We start from the raw sequence: 24630 nt of genomic DNA on the forward strand, positions 1-24630 counted from the left end.
AACAATCAGAGTTATTAGCGATGCCCAAAACCCCGGAATATCACCTCAAGAATAGATTAAAAGAATGTCAAACAATCAATAAATTCCCTAATACATAAAGGCGTGGACCGGTTTGTCAATACACAGACGGGGGACAAGTCGAAAACGAAAGAGGACTGCTAAAACCGCAAACGTCTCAAGCGACGCACTAAACGCGATTTTCTAGACTAAATATGGCAACCTACGAAAGTGTTCTCTCCGATTTTGAAGTATTCGAAAAGCCGGTAGTGAATAATAATATCGTTGGGACTAAAATGACTGCTCATTATCCAATTGCCCCCCTAGCTAATGCTAAATATGTAGAATTTATCATTCCTCCCTCTAACAATTATCATGATTTGACTAAAACTCTTTTGAGATTAAAATTTCGCGTTTTACACGAGGACGGCACGGCCGTTCCAGATGCGGAAAAGAAAGTCTCGGTAACAAATTTAATAATTGCCTCGCTATTTTGTCAAGTAGAATTATTTCTTAATGGCGTCGCCGTCCAGCAACCTAATAATATGTACCCATATATGGCCTATTTTAAAATACTTTTAAATTATGGACAAACGGCGGCCAATTCCTTGTTAACTTCTATGTTATATTATTTGGATACCATTATCGATCCGGCTGCTGCTGGCCCATTGGGCCGAATCCCATTAGACCGAATGTCCCAATGAACCGAATCCCGTTGGACCGAATATAGCCAAAATGTGCGGGTTTATTATCTTAAAATTTTCATTGCTATTAAACGAGATATTTTTAACGCCGTATTATAAAACCAAATTAAAACATACCTCTTTTGGTTGAAAGAACATACCCTTGTCCTTAAGCTTGCGTCTATCAATACACTTTCCTATATAAAAAATGATATTGTGATGGTCAAATCCCAAGTTTAAAAGGATGCCTCTATTGTAACCGAGCCGAATCAAAGCCAACCTGAAATGACCCGTAAAATAATCAATATTTTGGAAAAGGCATATATATATATTGTTAAAGGAAGTTAAAAAATGCAGCGTTAATTGTTCCAGAATCTTTATAAAAATAATTTGTTGGAAAAGGTTCGCTTTTATTATGCAAGGACCTCAATGAAAATAAAAATATTTTGGAAAATCGGTTATCCTACCACTTCCAAACGTAACCTAACCCAACCTAACCCAAACCTAACCTTACCTAACGCAACCTAACCTAACCTAACAAAACCTAACCTAACCTAACCTAACCTAACCAAACAAAACCTAACATAACCTAACCTAACCTAACCGAACCCAACCAAACATAACCTAACCTAAACAAACCAAACCTAACCTAACCAAACCTTACCTAACCTAACCTAACCGAACCCAACCAAACCAAACCTAACCTAACCTAACCTAACCAAACCTTACCTAACCAAACCTTACCTAACCTAACCTAACCGAACCCAACCAAACCAAACCTAACCTAACCCAAACCTAACCTTACCTAACCTAACCTAACCTTACCTAACCTTACCTAACCTAACCTAACCAAACCTAACCAAACCTTACCTAACATAACCTAACCTAACCTAACCGAACCCAACCAAACCAAACCTAACCTAACCTAAACAAACCAAACCTAACCTTACCTAACCTAACCTAACCGAACCTAACCGAACCTAACCTTACCGAACCCAACCTAACCTAACCAAACCTAACCTAACCTAACCTTACCTAACCAAACCTAACCTAACCTAACCCAACCTTACCTAACCTAACCTAACCGAACCCAACCAAACCAAACCTAACCAAACCTAACCTAAACAAACCAAACCTAACCTAAACAAACCAAACCTAACCAAACCAAACCAAACCAAACCTAACATAACCTAACCTAACCTAACCGAACCCAACCTAACCTAACCTAACCTAACCTAACCTGATTTGACCTAACCTTAACCCTCTAAAATTCTACCGTAGTTTTATTAAAATTTACGCAAAATATTTCAAATACTCAAAGGCCATTATTGCAATAGTATTTTTTATTACTTTATAGTTTCCCACACTGTCTAACGTAACTGCAATTAAGTTCAAATGAAATTAATAATCAATCGCATAAAAGTACTATTACGTAGTTTACATTTTTTTTCGGGGAATCGATCCAAGGACTGTCGCACGGTAGTCTGATACTCTTCCACTGCGCCACGGTGAGACGAAAGTTCCTATCGCTAAATTAACTTATATAGCCTTATAAGTAATAATAATATTCTTAATAAAAAATCCCAATAGGCAGAAACCGCACAAACGGCGGGATTTAAAATCATATTTCAGATAAAATCGGTCGATTGGGAATTCGGTCGAATTGGATTCGATCCAATGGGAGGACACCATCCGGCTACGGCTTTAGAAGACGCCAATATCAACAAAGAAGATAATGGTATTGGGCGTCGTGCTAAACGCGTGGCAAAATCAAAGACGTGCGATGTAATTGGTGAATTATTTTTGGATATGTTCAAAACGCCCAAATTCTTGCTAGATTATATCGAGGTGCGGATTAGACTTCATCGAAGCTCCACGGATTTCGCTATTATTCACAATGAAACGGGCAAAAAGTATAAGATTGATTTAACGGAATGCACCTTGTTTACGCGCGAAATTGAGGTTAATCCTGAACTGCAGCTAGCTCACGCGCAGATGTTAAATTCGGGAATAAACGCTCGCTACGAAGTAAACTCTATTGTTATGAAAAATTTCTTAATAACCACCGGAACGCAAGATTTTATTAGGGACAGCTTGTTTACTGGGCAATTACCCTCGCGAACTGTCGTGGCTTTCGTTACTAATAAAAAATTTGTAGGGGAAGCAACTTCTAACCCCCTGGATCTCCAACACTTCAAGCTCGATTTCATGCAATTTTCTTTAAATTCTCAAAATTATCCCGATATCCCCTTTACGCCTAATTTTGACAACGATCAATACGTTAGATGTTACAATTCTTTATTCGAGGGGCTCGAGATATTAGGTCTTGACAGAGGAATTATTAATTCTTACGATTTATATAAGAAAGGCTTTTTTGTCGTTGATTTTGATTTGAGTAGAGAACATCTCGCTTCGTTATGTCTAAATTCCATGCCCCAGACTGGTAACTTGAGATTATCGTTAAGATTTAGCTCACCGCTAACCGAAAACGTCACGTGCATTGTCATGGCCGAATTTCCGAACAACCAATTAATTATATCTAAAAACAGAGAAATTATTTATAATCACCCCAACGTATAAAAGACTAAAACTCTATAAATACAATATCAGTCGCGCGTCACTATGCATCAAGTACACACCTTCACGCCAAAGCTCGACATTTGCGTCGTCGAATCAATTGAACCTAAAATTTTAATTCAAAGATCGAATACGCGTACAAAAACTATATTAAAACCTAACGCTTGGTACGCTTTGTTTCGGTTTCAAAATGAACTCACGTCCTTTTTTGACGGAAAAATACCTCGTTATCATATTTGGTTGCCCGTCAAAGAGCACATCACACTGGAATGCTTCGTTAACTCGAAAGATGAACGTATAATCGATCTTCGATACTATGAAATAGGCAGCGGCAGTCGTTATTTCCTCAACTTTAGTACCAGCGAAGGATTCAGCCTGAACAAAACAGGATGGCAGACATTGATCGATTTAAAGCCGCTGATTGACGAGGCTCTCAAAGCTAAAGGGATAGCTGTCTGTCGCATGCGCGAATTAATTTTAAACGAGCTCACTACCACTTTGTTTGACGTCACTTCCACTTGCGCCAACGTCGAGTGTCGAAAACAAATATGCCACTCTCAAAGCTGCTCAGAATTTGACACAAATTTCAGTGATCGAGTCGAACGTAATTTGTACGAAGCGCTGCCTCAACTAGATCGAGAGAAAATTTTGCATCAATTTGAGACCGACCATGGATGGATTGAAGATCAAGAGGATATTTACGCTTATTTTGTCAACAGTTTTGCCGATTTAAAGAATGCCTTGATATATGGCTATTAAGATAAATGTACTGATATATAGTATTTGTTTAACTGATATTGTTTTTTTATAAAATACCTTTGTGTGTATTAAATAAAGTTGTTAATTGGGAAACCATTTAGTCGTTATTTGCACTTGTTAAGATATGGACGCTAAAATTAGAAAAATTTATTACGATGTGGCTAATCCGGCCGCCAATGGGTCGCTAGCAAGGCTACAAAAAGCCTTACCGGATGTGCCAAAAGCAAAATTAGTCGCCTTTCTCGAGAAACAACCCGCCTACACAAAACATCGATTTCGGCGCTTCCGATTCAAGACCAATCAGGTGTACGCCTCGAGTATCGATGACGTTTTTCAAGCTGATCTGTTAGATCTATCGAAATTAAAACGCTTTAATAAAAATATTCGCTAGGTTCTGTGCGTCATTGACGTCTTAAGCCGCTACGGATGGACAATACCTCTTAAAAACAAAACATCTGGCGAGGTTATCGAAGCTTTTAAAAAAATATTTTGAGAGAGGATCTCTTTAAAAATCTACACCGATTTTGGTGGAGAATTTAGTTCGCGCAACTTTGATTCCTTCTTGAAACGTCACAATGTGCAAATACATTTTGCCCGGAGTCAGCACAAAGCCCGTCTAGCTGAACGTTTTATTAGAACAATCAAAGAACAAATTGCCCGGGTTATTACGGCCACGGGAAATAAAAATTACGTTTAATATTTACCTTTAATTACTCAAGCCTATAATGAACGGGTTCATTCAACTACTGGAATTTCACCGGCTCATGTTAATATAGATAACGAATCAATCATTTGGAATAAATTGTACGGGAAATCTAACGGAATTAATCAATACGCACCGACCTTTAAAGTTGGTGACCACGTGCGTCTCTCTATAGCCAGTCGGGTCTTTAGAAAAACCAGCTCGGGCGGCACGTTTACTGACGAAATATTTCGCGTTGTTGATGTCATACCAAGGTCACCACCCGTCTATCGTGTAGCAGATTTAAAGGGAGAACAGATTTTGGGTGTTTTTTACGGTGCTGAACTACAAAAAGTCTCGTTACCTGAGACGGACGTTGTCAAGACTAAATTATGAACATATCGCAGTTAAACGCTCTCTTAACTTGCGACAAAAGAACGCGACCCTACTATTTAGGTTGTTTTCCGGTAAATAAGCTGCCCCCGCGTCCAAAACCATCCAAATTTTGCTTTATATTCAATAATGAAACAGCTGGGGAGGCTGGAGAACATTGGATAGCGTGTTTTTCTAGCAATGACACGGTGGAAATGTTTTGCACTTACGGAAATTCGCCGCGATACTATAAAGTTAATTTAAAACGATAGGGAAACGAGTTGTTTACAATAAAAATCAAATTCAACATCCATTCTGTCAACTGTGTGGTCTCCATTGTAGTCTATACCTAGCACTTCGCGTGGCTAGAAAGACGATATTAGACACCATCTATGACCAGAATCTTAAACTTAACGATTATGTCGCTTTATTATATTTATGTTTACATTTAAAAAACATGTACACAGATATTGTTCGCAATAAAAACAATTTTTTATTTGTCTTAATATTACATTTTTTATTAATCAATATCACGCCATTTCCCATGTCGTTTTCTCTGTTCGCCAGATGGCAACAGTGGACCTAGGTTCTGAAGTTCATTTTTTTCTTCCGAGGTTTTTTTTGTTTTTTCTATTTCTGTTTGGCCGAGACGCTTTCAAACAAGTTTTCTATGTCTGTTAAATTCTCCGCGTCATCCTCCGCTATATTCTCTTGTTCATCGACGATTTCTTCTTGAAAAGCGTCGTCCGGATTTGCATAACCAACAGCCCCCTCGCCTATCTCTTTTATGGCGTAAAAAATGTCTTTTGCAAACGATTGGCTAAAACTTCGGCTTGCTGTTTCACCATATCGCCAACGTAGTTCGGTCCAAATTGTTGGTAAAAATCGGCCGGTGTGGGAGTCCGAACTGTTGTTTCGCTTTTAAGAACTTTTTGTCGAGGTTCGGTTCGTTTAGGCGTAGTGAAAGAACTGCCCGATGTGCTCGAAGAAGGTGATGACGTTGCGTAGCTTGGCCATGAAAATTGTTTTTTTCGCGGCGGCGTTTTAGGTGTGGCCGTTAATGGCAACGCGGTTGCAGTCGCCATTGAAGGACTGACGACTTCAAATTTAGGTAAAGGAATTTGTTTCTCGATACTTAAATATTTCATAAAAGCGTCTAAATATTTATATAATTTATCGTAGGCATTCAATGGCGATTTTAAAATATCCTCAATCTCTCGGTCCAAGGCGGAATGTTCTTGGGCAGCTCTTGAAGTTACGGCAGTAGCCGGTACAAGTACCATTTGTTTCATAGTTTAGCAGCTATGGTTTGGACAATTGAGGGCAAGATTGCTCCAAGTAACGTCGTAAGAAAGCCACCTGACTGCTGCAAGAGCAATTTCTTTTTGCTTTTCTGCGACAAGGTACTTGATCCGAGTTGTCTAATAATTTTCTTGTACTTTGCTAGAGGTTTCTTACGGTCTTTACTCAAAAAAATGCCCCCACCCTTTGAATTCTTACAAATTGTCTGAATGCTCTTTAATTGAGGCGCGCTACTATTGTTTAAGAGGGTTCGCCGTTGTTTACAGCTAGTTTGGCGCAAACTCTGTAAATAAGGGACAAATTTGGCAAACTTTGCTGAGGGACGGGCTACGACGAGTCGGGAGCGTTTTCCTGATCGACGTTTAACACGCGGTGCCATTATTCAAATGACAATTAAATTTAATCGACATACACATACATAGGCGATTCGTGAGGTAGAACACGCGATCTTAATCGCAAGTTTTCCGGAGTTTCTTGTTTTAAATCAATTAGCAAATAGCTATAGGGTTCTTTAGAGGCTAGTCTGTACGCGTCCGTAATACGCTTCGGTTATCTGGACTAATTTGTTGCGCTAGATATCTAATAGAGGCGACATCGCGGGGATTTTTCATTATTATAAAATACGAAGAGTTTTGAGAAATTATCCGCGATTGGCTACCCTTGGGAAACAGTTGTTGCGTAATAATAATGACAGTATTCCCTAAATGATGCGACGTCACGCACACTAAATCGGCAATATGAGCTTGCTTAAATAATAAATAAATCTAAATCGTCTAGTATCAGATAGGAATCGCGATGAGTTTCCCAAAAGTCCGGATCGGCAGTTGGAAATCCTTGAATAAATTGAATTCCCGGAATCAATTGTTTTAATTTTTCGTAGTTTGGTTGCCAGGCCGCGTAGCAATAAATAACTTTTTGATGAGGTGGGTCGAACATAAGCTGATGATTTTGCATTAAATTACTTAAAAGGCTGCTTTTGCCCGCTTGCGTTGGGCCCACGATTAGAAACTGGGCGGGTGTTTGAAATTTTAAAGAATGCAAGACTGACTCGGTCGGATTCATTTCGAATAATAAACACTTATTAACGTTGACATGTTATTTATAATCATTAAACAACATATATTAAAAAAAATAAACAAAAATTATAAACAAAAATATTATAAACAAAAATACAATAAACCCAAAAACCCAAAAGCCCTTAATAAACACAATTAAAAAAAAATAGAAAATATTTAAACAATATAAACAAAACCCTTTTACCCAAAAATAAAAATCCCCTATTAATTAATTGTTTTAAAAAGTTTTTTTTCTAATTCCAATCAGCGTTGCCGGAAGCGTTGGGCGTTGAGCAGGTCAAAATTCACACGAGACTCGGAGGGTAGGATGTAAACACGCACTACAGTAGAAAACACGACGGATGGATGCGCACGCGCATTTTTTCGTTTCCCGACCGCTCTTCGCTGGTGGTTGGGCATGTTTGGACCAGATGGTCGCAAACATCAGTGCCCTCGTTGGTCGGGAAGTCGGGAAACCCTTGACGCAGGGGTTTGTTGTTGCACGGTTTTTTGGAAACTATCGGACACGATGGACTGTGCTTACGATGTTCCCTGGATGGATGGTCCGTGCAACGCCACTGATACAAGGCAATGCCGCAAAAAGCGCAGCGCGTCGTCTGTGTTTCTACATCTGCAAGATAGAATCCGTCTTTTGCCAGGGCTTCGATAGGAACGCAAGATTCCCACAAGCCCTCAAAAGTATGTTTCCGCCTAGCCTCTAATTCATGCGAAGGAGATGTTGAAGCGGGTGTTGCCTCTTTGAAACCGTAAGGTCGACTGGTTGTCAAATCGGCGTTCAACAATCTCTTATTCGAGGTTTGGCGAAATTTTTGGGTAATTTTAACGGCCTCTAATTGCAGCTTGTATTTGTCCCGTTTAAAATTAAAAGGGACATTGACTATAACTTCCTTTTCCGGATTCATCGCCACACTTTCAAAGGTTTCAAAGTCAAGTTTTTCCAGATTTTCTCGGTTTAGAGTTAACCCTTTAATTTTTTTGACTTCTTTTCCTTTGCTAGTGCAAAACGAGTAACTTTTGGCACCGGTACTACAAAAGGAAGTTATATAATCACCGCCGAGTTCGTCCGCCCAGCAACCAATATGATTGCCAGTCGGTATGTCAAACTCTCCCGGTAGATGGCGGTAGATTATCGAGTCAGTGTCACAATACAAAGCTGCGCGGTCTAATTGAAGCAGCATCTTGTTCAATTCGAGTCGCCCGTAGCAAGAAACGAAACTCCCCACGATGGCCGACCCCAGTTTGTAGTCCGAAACGTAATCGCTTTTGGATTTGTACGATAAGAGAGCGATCGACTCTGTGATTGGCCGTAAATCGACTAATTCCAGAGTGTAATCGCTCGCGTATCTTATCAATTCGTAATAAAAGTTGATAAAGATGCTGCGAATCTTTCCCGTATTTAAGGCCATGCGACCCCAAAGAGAATTTAAATTAATTTTAGCAATATTACGCAGGGAAGGATTTGATTGAATATCCGCTACGGTCAGAGAAAGCTTTTCATTCTTGTTTATATCAGCGATATAAGCTTCTTTTTGCAGAGGCGTTTGCGCGTGAGCGGGAAATCCGGAATTCTTCACTTTCAAGGCGATAAAATCAGTCATGTACTGCGCGAAGAACTATTCCGTTTTTGGATAATGGTAAACTTCGAATATATCGAGGAGTTTATAACCATGCTCCATAGCGGCATAGACTTCTACCGTTGGCCAGACTGATTCGAAAGCCCGTTCATTGACAGTGTGATTGCAGATTTCCTCGCGTAGTTCTAAACACGTCCGACAGAGGGCGTAGGCTAATTTACCACCGCTGCGAAAGGGAATTAAAGGGATGTGGAGATCTTAAGGGGCCAGCAGACGACAACTCATAACGCCAAAATACCAGCCTGGCGATTTGTCAAAATCTCTGTAATAGATTATGGGGTGGCCGCTAGGATACGGACAATCACGACAAACTTTCGGGTACAAAGAAATAATATCCTTGTAGAAAATTTTCTCCTCACCATGCACGTGGCAGTTAAGAACAAAATTTTCCGTTCGTCCCCCATAGAGAGCGCTACGGGCTGATAATTGAGGTCGAAAAGTTAAACTTTTGCAGAAAGCCTTAGCTTCGGCGTTTTCTTTTAAAAGCTTAGCAAATTGACACTCAAAGATGGAGGTATATTCATAGCCGACCATCTTCTCTTTAATAAAAAGCTCTCTATCTAGCGTACGCTCGTACAGAAATCTATTGCTGGTTTTAAGTTGGGTATTGTAGGCATTAAGTTTTTAGCATGGACAACCGTGAAAGTAGCAACCGTGAAAATCGTAAATTTTAGGCGGAGTTTCACTGTAACCGTCGATTAAATAGCGACCCATGCGATATTCACCGCCATAGCTTAAAGCCGTTCGCAATTTTATATCTACCGTTTTCTCCACCCAAGCAAGATATTTTAAGCTAATCTGACTGTGATTAAATTTTGCGTTATAGCCGTTAGAAGGAACAATACCCATGCTGTAAGGTTTATAGTAATTGTTAAGATATATAGTGGTTAAAGCACCCGCCAAAGTGATATTTTTTAAGCAAAAAGGGTTTAATTTTGTTAGATCTACGTAAATTTTTCTGAAAGCTTCGACGCCTTGTCTTAGGACTAGGACATCTTGAATGCCACATTTAATAAGCTCCTCTTTGATGTTGTAAATAAATCCTTCCATTGACGCGTACCAAGTTTGAAAATCCCGATAATCATTGGCTTTCATTTGAGCTACGTTAAAGTACGAAGCTTCAGGGATGACGCCAATGTAATTAAGATTTTCTTCGGTATGAAAATCAAATGGAAAGAATCCTTTTGCTACATCGCCGAGGCTAAACATGCTGGTGAAATTACGCAGAGGTTGACTAATGTAATTAAAGCTATCGAGGAATCTAATTTGAGGTCCCTCAAGATGAATCATTAGAATTTTACTGCCGTCAAAAATAACGGCAGGGGTGACGTGTCTATGAACTAGAGCGTAAAGAATTAAGAAGTTATCAAAAGCTTTCGCGTAATGAGCTACGACTTGCGTGTTAGTAAAGCGCGGTTGGTACGTCTTACGCTTCTGTCCAGTCAAAACTACCTGCTCTACGCTAAATAAATAATTTAAAAATTGCTCGACGCAATTGGCGCCGTAAAAAATTTTGGTTTCAAAGCCAGCTTTAGTTTCTACGTCGCAAACTAATAAAATGGGGACGTGGATATTATTACTAAGAATAGTCTCAATGTCGTAATAAATAAACCGTGAGGCTTTCATTTTGGTTTCCATAGGCATAACAAAATGTTCACCTGGCGGATGTACTATTTTACATTGAGAGCCTTCGGGATTGCAGTCGTGATCGTCACCCATAAGACACCCGCATTCTAAGCATCGTTTTTGACTCGAGCAGGTGCCATTAAGTAAATGAGTTTCGTAGCAAGGGCCAGGGAAAAAATAGCGGTGGCATTTGTTGCAACGTTTTAAAACATCCTCGTTGGTAACATGAAAAGCTTCTCCTTGGCACCGAAAGCAAATATAGGGTTTTGTACCTTCGGGGCATTTATGCTCTTTTAACAAATTATATTTGTGAAAAGATTTCAGGCATAAATCGCAAGAGATACAACCCCCCATCATGCCGTGCCAAGTTTTTGCGGGGTGGATATGGTCGCCAATTTTTAGGAGATAAATAAATTTAATAGCCTGGGGTCGTTTGAAAAATATGGTAAAATTATTCGCAGCATCAACTATTACGATCCGATAATGGGGAGCTGAATAATTTTGAAATTTTTGAATATCTTCTAGAGTAACGAAACCTTCGGGGACTCCGGCTTTTCTGTGCAAGATTTTTGCAATATTACCCACAAGGGTGCTATTGCGTTTCAGTTTGTCAAAATTGTTCTGGTTAAAGTGCGGACCTTGCTTATTTTGTTGATAAAAATTGCGATCGGCCATCTCTTTACCCAAAACTAAACTCCGAGCAAAACAGAGGTTATCATTGTTCTCCATAAAAATAAATAGGTTATTTTGTTTAACGAAATAATCCAAATTAACCAAAGTTCTATTTTTAATGGATTTGTACAATGCCCCTATATTTGCATCGAGGTTTAAAAAAATTATGTCAAACTGAAAATCTTCCCCATTAAAGACAAAGTCCCGACTAGATTGCGTCACTCTATAGATTGTGCGCATAATTCGCTTACTTGTGAATTTGTCAATTTTTATAAATTTAATATTTACGGGGGTGGTCAATCCGGGGGAGCTTAAAACAAATCGAACTCGATTATACCCGGGGTTCTCGGTTACTAATTTGCGTATAACTTCGTCGAGAATTTTTCGAAAAATTCGAAAAAAATCTCTTGTTGGGATGTCATCCAAATTTTTAAAAGCTATTCGCAAATCGATTTGTTTACAGTGCCACTTGCGATTCGTTTTGTCTATTTGCCGCTCAATTGTGTAGTACCGGTTTACCTGCGCGTGTTCCTCCTGTCTTTCGCTACCCTCCGAGTCACTGCCGCTGCTGCTGCTGCTGTTGTTCATTTTTTAAATCTCCATCAGAAATACAAAGAAATTAGAAAAAAGTTTTGGTTTACAGATTCATTGTTAAATAGATACGTACTTTACTGGGGGACTGCTGTTTAGCCTCCTCGTCTTGTTTGACGACCTCCACCAGCTTGTGAAAGGCGTTAAGAAATTTAACGCCTTCTTTGTTGTTTTTTTGAGAACTGTTTTCAGTCTCTTGTGGTCGCACTCCCAGACCTTGTCGGGCTGGGAGTTCTTGATATCAGTTAATTTGTAAACGCTCACGTCTACGTAAAAATCCCCCTGACGTGGGGGACTTTAGTTTCAAAGTACTTGCCCTCTTTCCGAATGCGAAAAGAGCCTTCAATACCGCTGGCCCCGAATATATTTTTCTGCAGGACTTCCTGCACAAATGTCTCGTCGTCTGACTCGATCAGTATCTCCGGGGCAGTCGGTCTTAGAAAATGGTCTAAGGAAAGACGACCGCTACTCGGTCCTGGTCGAGCACCGGGAGACGTTGGCGGTGAATCGATGAGTGACTGGGAGAGGGACTGTGATTCTTGATACTTGTTCATTGTTAATAGTTTGATTGTGAAAATCCAATGCCGATGCTCGAGCTTTTGTACCAAAATCTCAGGGCCATTTTTTTAGAATACAGGCCCAGACATGGTTTTTTTATCGTAGAAAAAAAATATAATTATGTCTGATACGCTATTTTTTAATTTAATCTAAAATACATTTTTTTTATCGTGGAGTTGATACTAAAAATTATAGAGGACATTAGTATACCTATCTATATAAAAAAATAACCTCTATAGTTTAATATTAATATACATTTATTTAGATTTAACTCATGTTAAAAAACAATTTCCGTCCCTCCCAAAGTAATTACTTTTAACCTTCACTAATAAATTGTTTTTTTCTTATATAAAACGATCTCATGCGAATTATTCAAATTTAATTATTCGAAACACACCCAAACAAGCATTTGCATACGAATAATATTTGTCCCCTCGGGCTTCTATCAAAGTAACTCCTTTTTAACCTTCGTTAAAGGTTTTTTTTATATATAACTCGATCTCTTTGAATTATTTAAAACATGCCTAGACAACTTTTTTGCATACGAAAAAAACTTAGACCTTGGAGAGATTTCTAATTTTATGCCTAATTAACTTTTTGCTATTTATTGAATTTTAGAATCTTGAAAGTATTGGCTAGACACTATTAGATTTTACCTCGATAATTTAGTATATAAACTCAGCATTTCAAAATGAAAGTTATCAGTTGTTTAACTTCTGTTTCTGAAACACCAGTCCCACCCACTTCAAGATGTCTTTTTTAACGCCTCTCGTTTGCCATGCCTGCCAGTCATCAAAATTCATCCGGCAGCGCTTATTCCCCGTCGTGCCACTTCACAGTCGGCTGGATTGGACTTATATTGTCCAGTCGATACCGTGATTGAACCTCACGGTATCAAAATTGTATCGACTGGGTTAGGCGTTATGCTGCCGGCGGACAGCTACGGCCGCAATGATGGCCGTAGCAGCTTAACAGCCCAAGGGCTGTTTGTTGCCGAGGGGACGATAGGTATGTTTATTAGTTATTTTATGATACCAAAAGTATAATATTTCTTAACAATAATAGACGCCGACTATCGAGGACCCCTAAAAGTCGTCATAGCCAATGTTGGGGGGACTCCCTACTCTGTTCGGAGGGGGATAGAGTCGCCCAATTGATTGTTACGCCGGTGCTATTGTTAAGACCAGAGGAAACTGCGGTAAATATTTTTTAAGTATTTAAATTTAGGGTTCAATATGTAACACATTTTTTATATTGTTTCTAGACTCTGACCCCGACGTCGCGTGGCAGTGGGGGGTTCGGTTCGACCGGTGTTTAGTCTTTTTTTAATGGTGGTGGGTTTTTTTTTATATATAAATATTTGTTATTTTATATTTTATTGTATATATCATATGTTATTAAAAAACTTTATTCGTATATTTGTTATTCTTTTCAGACTTATAATTATAGGCTTATTTTCTAACTCCGCCCTAATTAGCCTATCCAATGAAATTATCTCTTTACTTACTCGCTGCCTAATAAGACAAGTAGAAACCAATTAGAACTGCCGCTTAACTCGCTAGTATGTTACATATAGCACGTACTAGCTATTTAAATATCATTTGCTATCGTAACCCGTCCAATATGCTGTGCCTCATTTTCTTTTTTGTTTACGGGTTAATAGTCAACGTTTTGTTAACTCTTTACGAAATTGAGCGGCGAAGCAGAAAACAATTGGAAAATAAACCCCGACGTCCCTCTACTGATCGCACTTCCGATTCAAATAACGATACGGGGTCAACGTGAAAAAATGAACTCTTTAAAACATGTTTGCTGGTTGTTGATTATTTTGTAATATATATATTGTATTTATTTATTACGCATATCTGTACATCTTATAAAAAGTAAATATCTGATGGCTTAAAATCTGTGTTTTATTAACTTTAGGCCTACAGAGAGCTGGTTTGACATGGTTAAAAGGTGACGTCAAGGTTGAATATAGCTTTTAGTTTTGGTTTAAGTTAAGAAGATGATGTCATGGGGGTTGAAACTAACAGGCAGGAGCTCAGGCTAGTCCAGACTTGTCTGAAAAGTTTGGTTTGAGTTTGCTGGATGAGGGGATGGCAGCCATCTTGGGGTGGCGGCCATCTTGGATCTCTGCGAATCTGAGTGGTTCCTACTACTAAGGCCATATCAGTTCCCCTCCCCATCATATTCCAAATTGAACCTGAGGAACCGCCGTCATGGCACACGGGGTCGGCCAGCGGGCCCGACAAATGCCACAAGAGCAGGTGACAGAAGCAGGACACCATCAGCGGCGAGCCCAGCCAGGAGGTGAGCGGTGACAGGGAATGATTAAGGCAGCAGAAGACTCGAGGGGACGGGGGAGTTCTCTCCAAGCACAACAGTGCCATACGGCCCAAACAAATAGTGTATCTGCGACCCCTAGAGTGTTGCCAATAGCGGAGGCGAGCCTTGGCAACACCTCGGCGGGGGCAAAGCGACCAGCAAAACCTTCACCGAATGGGGCAAGGAACGGTCTGAACCAAGGGCGAACCCAAGGAACTCCCGAACCGTCACACCGAACTCGGGCCCCCTCCGCCACGATAAGTCCTTTGAGTTAAAATGTCAAGAGAACATTTCTTTCATTTACGTGCTGTAACTGGGTGTGGTTATGATAAGGCATGGTTTAAAGTAATGACAGATAATGAATCAACATCTTACAAATTTGTTGCGCTTTTTAATGACCATATTGCATCTAGGGAAGCCATAGCTGCTGCCGAAGAGAGATTTCTTTTCGCTTTTTTTTGGGTGATAATTGACACGTCACGTTTCAACTATGTAGATATTACACGTATAATGGAACCGTTGCCACATATACTGTCAAGTCCTCATTTGATCTCGCTAAGCTTCATCCAACAACCGACACCGCAAAACTACTTTTTTTCCGAGAGTATCTTCAAGTCCAAAATAGCTAGGAAACGATTTAATCCCATTCACACCATTCTCCTTCCGGCATAAGATGATTTTGTAACACTCATTTTTTGTACCTGCAGTCTGCAGAACATCTTGTATAAAGAACTGTGAATGTAGACAATCTGGATTAGCTTGCTGGGCAATGTGTGGTCATTGTCATGGTATTAGCCGTAATAAAAAATCTTCAGGGTGACGAGAAATATGAACTAAATGTTAAAAATGTGTCTTAAATCTCATCCTTAACGACACTAGAATGTATATACCCCATATAAAATGGTTTTGCCTAACCAAAATTCGAGTAATATGGCTTTCCTTATCTTTTTTCCAGATTTTAGGATAGAAATATTTCAGGGACCATTTTTGAAGATAGGTCGATAATTTAGACTCGAAAATAGTAATTTTATGGCGTTTCATACGTTCATGAAAATCATCTACTCAATAAAAATATCGAAAAATTTTATATATCGGTAATATATTTGGCACTTCGAAGATGGCGCCCAAACTATCAGTAGCACGTCTTCAATATTCAAGTATGATGTTTAGACGGTCTTCAATATAATTATGACCAATTTTCATAATTTTTGAACCATATACTGTATCTAAATGGCATTGATGGCGGCCATTTTCCAACATGGCGGCCAAACTATCTGACTAATGGCTTCAATATTTTACTATGAGATTGACACAGCTCTGATTATAATAACTATTAATTTTCATAACTTTCCAACAACATGGTGAAACATACTGTACCTAGCACTCACGGCGGCCATTTTCCAACATGGCGACCAAACTATTGAACACAGAGCTGTAACATTTTGCCATGAGGTTCATGTGGTTCCAATCATAATGTGTACCCATTTTCATAATTTTTGAAGAAGAACGTGAAATACATTGTAGCTGTAATTCACGGCGGCCATTTTCCAAGATTGCGGCGAAAGCTCGCGCTCTACAGCAGGGGTCTTTCAGTATATTTTTTGTTGGGTCAAAAACCACAAATGTACCTATTTTCATCTTTATGTTCAAATGTTCTAGGTCAAGCCTTTTTTTTGGCCTATCTGTCCTGGCCTACATCTCCCTACTGACTCTGATAGTGAACCGGGCAGCGCCCTATTTAAGACCCTCCTCTCCTACTCCATACCTACCAGGATATGCAAGCTTTCCAGCTCACTCATCCACCCAATGACAGTCCGCCTTCTGCGGAAGGGCAGGCTTCCCCGTCTGATCATGAAAAATCAGTCGCGGAACCTGAGCTACATAACTTCTAGTTTTACGGAAGAGATCCTTTCATTTGAGCAGCTTTCTCAATCGGAACCCCAATCGCTGCATGAGTCTGAAAGTTCATCGACCACGTTATCGGAGTCCATGAGAACTCCTCGATTAAATAGGCTAAGAAGAAATGGATGAGTTTGCATCCCCATCAGCCTCAACAGCAACCCCATCTCAGCCTCAGCCTCAACAACAAACCCATCTCAGCCTCAACAACAAACCCATCTCAGCCTCAACAACAAACCCATCTCAGCCACAGCATCAACCCCCATCTCAGCCTCAGCATCAACAACAACCCCCATCTCAGCCTCAGCCTCAAAAACAACCCCATCTCAGCCTCAGCCTCAACAACAAACCCATCTCAACCTCAGCATCAACCCAGATCATCATGTTAACCAGAACCTCAACCACAGTCACGTCCACGAAGAAATTGCTATCGTTGCCAGTCAACAAACCATTTGATTCGAAATTGCCCAAATTTCAACCTAACCAATCGACGACCCCGCTACAGGCCTGTTCGAAGTGAAAGGCGGCAACAAAGAAGTGAAGCAAATGAAAGCAGCTGTGACAACAAAGACCTGCTAAATTAGTTGCTGGACTTCTTCAAATAAATAATACCTTCAAAAGACTAAACTAATTCATGTACTAATTCCGTATCTTTTTCATTTGAAATATTCCAAATACTAAAACGAACTCATGTACTAAATTCGTATCTTTTTTCATTTGAAATATTGCAAATACTAGAACTAATTCATGTACTAATTCCTTATCTTTCTTCATTTGATATATTGCAAATACTAAAACTAACTCATGTACTAATTTCGTTTCTATTTCATTTGAAATATTGCATATTTTTTATATTTTAATTTATTAAATAAACAATTTTATTGACCCATATTGGTCGAATTTTTGACATTATTTTTAATATTATGCTAATCACCAAATAAAAAAAGTAAAAATTGAGTCCTCTTCAAACAAATCGTTTAAGAATATTAAATCCTGAAGAAAAGATTCTTTAAGCTTTGTGTTATTTTATGTAATTATCTCAAGCTAAATCATTTTTACTTACGGTTCATGATTCAGGTTTTCCATCCTTTGTCGCTCTAAATTATATGCGTAAATATTGCCTCTTAGATCTTCATTTATTCGCCATTCTGCATACATCGCAAATATAGTGGTTTGAATTTTTGCAACATCGTGTAATTTCAACATCGGGGGTCGCCTCATGTGCACAGAGTATTTTGGATTTCTGGAGCTCCAAAGTTGAAACCGGATGGCTCCAATTAATGTTACCCAAGTTGAGGCCTTTATTGATCAATTCATTTCTTGTTCTAAGTCTGAAGACCAAGATTTGCTAAACCTGATTCCACTTCAAACGCCTAAACACACGAAAACGTGCAAGGTGAAGCGGGGAGAAGAAACGCTTTGCCGTTTTGGAATTCCCTGGCCCCCAATGCCGAGAACCTACGTTTACGACCCGGACTTAAGAAATTGGACTAAGGAGTATAGTGAACGCATAGCATCCGAATCTGTCAAGGTTGAAAAGGCCATAGCGGCTTTGACACTCGAAAATTCCCCGGAAACAGTTGAAGAGTTTTTGCGCCCTCTTCAAATGACGGAACGGGTGTATATTGATTGCGTTACCAGTACAAAAATTTACGGCTGCATTTTGCTTTTAAGTAGATTTTGTTCGATCTGCAATATATTGCAAATGTACTGGAATGTTCTGGAATAATACTGAAATAAACCTGAAAAAGGTTCAACTTCAGACAAAATTTAGATGCATTCCAGACAGCACTGCAGAACATTTTAGAAGTTTTGCAGAAAAAAATACCTGTCGCTAGAAAACTCAGTAGAGCAGATATACATACCTAATTAAGCTACTCCACAGTCTTAAAATAGCCATCTTACAGCTAGAAAACAGAGGAGAAACAGTAATTCCCGTATGAAATCAGGTTGTTTGAAGGCTCATTACAGGTACCTTTCAGATTTTTTATATGCATGTTACAGTCAGAAAGAGGTAGTTTGTAGGATAATTGCAGGTGCGTTTCAGATTTTTTGTAGGGTCATTGCAGGCACGTTTCAGATACTTTGTAGGATAATTGCAGACGCGTTTCAGATTCTTTGTAGGGTTATTGCAGGCGCATTTCAGATTCTTTGTAGGATAATTGCAGACGCGTTTCAGATTCTTTGTAGGATAAATGATCGCGCATTTCAGATTCTTTGTAGGATAATTGCAGATGCATTTCAGATACTTTGTAGGGTCATTGCAGGTGCATTTCAGATACTTTGTAGGGTCATTGCAGGTGCATTTCAGATACTTTGTGGGGTCATTGCAGGTGCATTTTAGATACTTTACAGCATCATTGCAGGTGAATTTCAGATACTTTGTAGGGTAGTTGCAGGCGCGTCTCAGATACTATGTGGGATAATTGCAGGTGCGTTTCAGATACTTTGTAGCATCATTGCAGCGGCGTTTCAGATACTTTGTGGGGTCATTACAGGCGCGTTTAGATACATTGTTGGATAATTGCAGACGCGTTTCAGATACTTTGTAGCATAATTGCAGGCGCGTTTCAGATACTTTGTAGGGTAGTTGCAGGCAAGTTTCAGATGCTTTGTTGGATAATGGCAGACGCGTTTCAGATACTTTGTAGGATAATTGCAGACGCGTTTCAGATAATTTGTAGGATAATTTCAGACGCGTTTCAGATACTTTGTATGGTAGTTGCAAGCGCGTTTCAGATACTATGTGGGATAATCGCAGTCGCGTTTCAGATACTTTGCAGGATCATTGCAGGCGCGTTTCAAATATTTTGTAAGATAATTGCAGGTGCGTTTCAGATACTTCCCAGGATCATTGCAGGTGCGTTTCAGATACTTTGTAGGATCATTGCAGGTGCGTTTCAGATACTTCGCAGGATCATTGCAGGTGCGTTTCAGATATTTTGTAAGATAATTGCAGGTGCGTTTCAGATACTTCCCAGGATCATTGCAGGTGCGTTTGAGATACTTTGTAGGATAATTGCAGGAGCGTTTCAGATACTTTGCACCATCATTGCAGGCGCGTTTCAGATACTTTGCAGGATCATAGCAGGCGCGTTTCAGATACTTTGCAGGATCATAGCAGGCGCGTTTCAGATTCTTCGCAGGATCATTGCAGTTGCATTTCAGATACTTTGCAAGGACATTACAGTCGCGTTTCAGATACTTTGCAGGATCATTGCAGGCGCGTTTCAGATGCTTTGCAGGGTCATTGCGGTTTTCTTATCAATTATTGTGAATCAGTCGCCTTATATACCCTAAATTTCCAAAACATTTTAAAGAGGCTTACGCTTGAGTTCAAACGTCAACAATAGCTATGTTTAAAATGATTTTAGGCATAAAGTTTCTTAAAACGATTTAACTAGAATTAAGGTAAATTAATGACGATTAAATTAATAAATATCAATTATATTTATTTAAATATTTAAAAATAGCCTCTAAATTGCGTCTCGACTTGGAGAGGTTTGTGTTGGATTCCCAACTTGTACTCATCCGTTACAAAAATATTAAGCTGTGATTCATCTGCATACACGCTTTTTTATCGATACCACGCTGTAATATGTATACATTAAGGCTAGATTTTCTGAAGCTCAAAAGACGGGAAAAATTCACAGCATTTCTAGAACTGCAAATTGACTGCCGTTTCTACATTTTCAGTTTGTTAACTGTTAACTGTCTAGCCTGTCAGAAATATGCAGCGCAATTCTGCAAACGCTACGCAAAAGTAGAAATACCAGCTGCTAGTTTAAAACTGTAATTTGTCCGTTTTTATAGACATGTTACAGGTCTGCAAAAGTGTTGGAAATGTAGAAATCCTGCTGCTAATTTAGAACTGTAATTTGACCATTTTAATAGACATGTTACAGGTCTGCAAACGTGATAGGAAAGTAGAAATCCAGCTGCTAATTTAAAACTGCAATTTGACCACATTTATAGACATGTTTCAGGTCTGCAAAAGTGATAGAAAAGTAGAAATCCAGCCGCTAATTTAAAACTGCAATTTGACCACATTTATAGACATGCTACATGTCTGAAAGAGTGATGGAAAAGTAGAAATCCAGCTGCTAATTTAAAACTTCAATTTGACTACATTTAAAGACATGTTACAGGCCTGCAAAAGTGATGGAAAAGTAGAAAGTTCTGCTGCACATTTAAAATCAATTTGACTACATTTATAGATATGTTACAGGTCTGCAAAAGTGATGGAAAAGTAGAAATTCAGCTGCCAATTTAAAACTGTAATTTGACCACATTTAGAGCCATATTGCAGGTATTCAAAAGTAGGACATTTTACTTGAATTGAATACCTGCAATATGTCTATAAATGTGGAATAGTTACAGTTTTAAATTTTAAGCTAGATTTCAACTTGTCCATCACTTTTGCAGACCTGTAACATGTCTATAAAAAAGGTTAAATTACAGTTTTAAATTGGCAGCTGGATTTCTACTTTTCCATCACTTTTTCAGACTTGTAACATGTCAATAAATATGGTCAAATTACAGTTTTAAATTGGCAGCTGGAATTCTACTTTTGCATCACTTTTTCAGACTTGTAACATGTCTATAACTGTGGTCAAATTACAGTTTTAAACTAGCAGCTGTTTTTTCTACTTTTACATCGCGTTTGCAGAATCGCGCTGCATATTTCTGCCAGTACAGACAATTAACAGTTAATAAACAGAAAATGTAGAAACGGCAGACAATTTGTAGTTCTGGAATTGCTGTGAAATTTTCGCGTTTTTCGACCTGCAGAAAATATAGCCTTAATGTATACATATTACAGTGTGGTAGCGATAAAAAAGCGCGTGTGCAGATGAATTACAGCTTAAAATTTTTGTAAGGGTAATGTTACTGTAGATGTTAAACCTACTAGCTACCCAAGGTTCGTGGAAAAGGCAAAAATTGCTATAATAGGTTGGCTGCTCTGGCGCGTTTTCTCTTCAAGTTTTTACGATTTTTCATTGGCTGTTATTTTTACGTCATCACGAGCCCTCGTTAGCAGACGAATTTTACGATCTACACGGAAAACTATTAATTTTAGGCTTCCAGCCTGCACTGGGCTCGTAAATTTCGATGCTTGACGCTGGAAAATAATTAGTAAGATAGTAGTATTTTTATTATTTTGTAAAGTGAAGCTTTTGTACGATTGTGAACTGAATGGTTTTAAATAATTACATGGAAGTCAAAGCCAACCATGACAAAAATATTGTAAACTTCTTTCTTAATATGTGTACAAGATCTTCCTTATTTATAGCAGATAATAAGACTGTTCTTAAAGTATATTTATGTTAATCCAGATTAATCTTTGAAATGCCTGGAACAAGGTGTGGAGTAGCAATATGCAACAACAGTTTAGAAATAACAAAAAGAAATCTGACATCTCAGCACATAAAATACCATAAATTCCCTAAAGACCCTGAAAGAAGAAAGTTATGGATTATAAGGTGTCACAGGGAAGATAAGTTTAATCCAGATACAAGTTTCATTTGTTCTCAACATTTCATAACTGAGGATTATGAAAGAGATTTACGTTCGGAACTCACAGGCATTCCAAGGAAAAATCACAAACAAGTTCTTACGAAATTGGCCGTGCCATCTAGAAATTTGACCAAGCCTATCCATGAATCCAGAACTCTTTAACATTTTGAAACTAGAACCCAAGATCGAAAATCTCGAAGGAAGACTCCAATGGCGGCATCACACCTGTGTTTTAATTCTGTGTATGCAATTTCTAAAATGGTCTACTCACTTACAAATGTACACCGATTACACTGAGTGATCGGTCCTTCAGGCACTAGCGAGTGTCAAGCCATAACCATAATCATTCATGTACAGGAACGTTTTATAGTTTTTAAGGTTGGCGGGCAAGTCCGGAGAGTCATGTACCGTTCAAAAATGTGAAAAGGTTTCAACCTATATGGTAATATTGGCTGGGTGTATTGCGACGGCTCAAATGACCCATACACTGGAACCACTGGGGATTGTAAAATTTCCTATATTGAGAAAATGGAGGAAGAGGGGTTAAGTTAAGTGTGACCTTCTTCGTTTAACTGGTAATGAATGGAAATGAATTTAACATTGGTACTGGGACGTATTTGTTTTTTACCCTTTGGTTATATTTATACCGATATCATATTTTTCCAGTGCTACAGATGATAGCTACCTACCAAAAGAAACCACACAGGATAAACGATGTTGCTTTGTCTTAAGTATACGACATTATTTTATTAACTAGTCTGAACAAAATAAATTCCTTCTCATATTTTCTTGAACATCAGTCTTCTCAGCAAAGTAACAACAGATTTAAACTTTTTATGGTGTAAACTTAAAACTTTGTCAAGCCAGCAACAATTAAAACGATGTCCGTCAAGCGGCTTACACGAAATCCCTTCAAAATAATTAATTTCACGAGACAAGGGGGTCCTCAGCGACAATGGCGAGAGAGAAAGCTGGCATGCAGACAAATGCAGAAAGATACAACATCAACCTGGCACTCCTTTTTAAAGTTAAACAAAATTTAGTACCACAATATATCAAAGACATCTTCCAAACACACAGCCAACAAACAAGAGGAAACAAACTTAATTTTAGGGTAGAGACAATGCAAACCTCACTTAGAGAAAAGAGCGTGCAAATAACAGGTATAAAACTATGGAATAAACTACCAAATACCCTAAAAAGTGAAACCAACATGAACAATTTTAAAAAACAATTACAAAGTGTCAGAGAACTATTGAAAGACTGAAAGATATTAGACTATGATATAGGAGTACTTTGTACTTTTAACTTAATTAGGAAATGTGCAATTTTAATTTTAAAATAATCGGACGCGACTGAAAGTCAGATTATGTACCTGAGATCGCTGATCCCAATAAAAGCTTTTATTAATTTATTTATTATTTATTTAAAATGTTTTCGGAAAATGTAATTGTTCTTGAAAAAGCGTAGATATGTTATTTTTTCAATCAATTTAGAGGGAATAGATCGATTAACAGTAAAATGAGTTGATTGAATTTAATATTGATTAAGGATTAAATGGATAAAAAGAATTAAAAAAAAAGTGCAATATCTGAACTTCAGCCAATTGATAACCTTACACAAATCGTTTGTTTTTTCGGCCTTGTTCCAAACCAAGACTTTTTTATAATATCTGTCACTTCAGTCTTAATGCAATTAAAATTTGGATAATTTTATGTTTGTTTTACCGTCATACATTTGGGGTTGAAAGAAGTACTTATGTATCGTTAATTACATTTAACTTATAAAAAACATGGATTTCGATAAGCATATAATGTTATACCAGGGATAGATTAATTTTAGAAGTAGGAACGGAGAACAGAGTAATGTGGGCGCGCGTCAAGGTCCCGGACCCACTTCTCTGGGACGGAGGGGTATGAAAGAAGAGGCGGGTCATAGCGACAGAGGTAAAAAGAAATTACGTATTTTTCGTCGTCCCCGTCAGCAGCGTCATCAAACGTAGTTTAAGTGAGCCAATAAAATTATTTAAACTTTTCGTTACGTGTTTGAGGGAGGGGCTCTATTCTGGGCTATGAGTCTGACTGAAGTAAATACTAACCGTTCTCCATTCTAACTTCTAAAACTACATCTATCCCTGGTTGTACTTTATTTATGAAAGAAGTTTAAAAATTACAATATTTGAAATATAGAATAAAAATGTTTATATATTTCGTACACTCTATACATTTACAGTGTGGTCGAGATCAGACAAGCACCTTCCTTTATGTACAACCCCCAATACTTCCAACGGGTCATACTAAATTATACAGCGTGTAAATAAATGTCTGGAATTCACGTTTTATTATATGCAAGTGACA

At 38.5% G+C, this 24630-nt stretch overlaps 1 protein-coding gene across 2 annotated transcripts; it reads left to right on the forward strand.

The window, feature by feature from the left end:
• Positions 1-21676: 21676 nt before the first annotated feature.
• On the forward strand, positions 21677-22465 carry LOC149637891 (uncharacterized). 2 transcript variants are annotated; one of them, XR_016372299.1, is made up of 2 exons: positions 21677-21892; positions 22093-22465. XR_016372299.1 is itself a non-coding variant. In XM_089850720.1 (2 exons), exons 1-2 carry the CDS (start codon positions 21990-21992, stop codon positions 22433-22435), a joined length of 357 nt encoding a protein of 118 aa, XP_089706846.1. In that variant the 5' UTR covers positions 21980-21989; the 3' UTR covers positions 22436-22465. The 2 variants fall into 2 exon arrangements, 1 of the variants encoding a protein (XP_089706846.1); XM_089850720.1 differs by lacking the exon at positions 21677-21892 and adding an exon at positions 21980-22003.
• The last annotated feature ends 2165 nt before the right edge of the window (positions 22466-24630 follow it).

Source organism: Phalangium opilio, unplaced genomic scaffold (assembly GCF_054372755.1).
Source record: "Phalangium opilio isolate 3A_F unplaced genomic scaffold, DU_Popi_V2 ptg000094l_1, whole genome shotgun sequence".
NCBI classification, from domain to species: Eukaryota; Metazoa; Arthropoda; class Arachnida; order Opiliones; family Phalangiidae; genus Phalangium; species Phalangium opilio.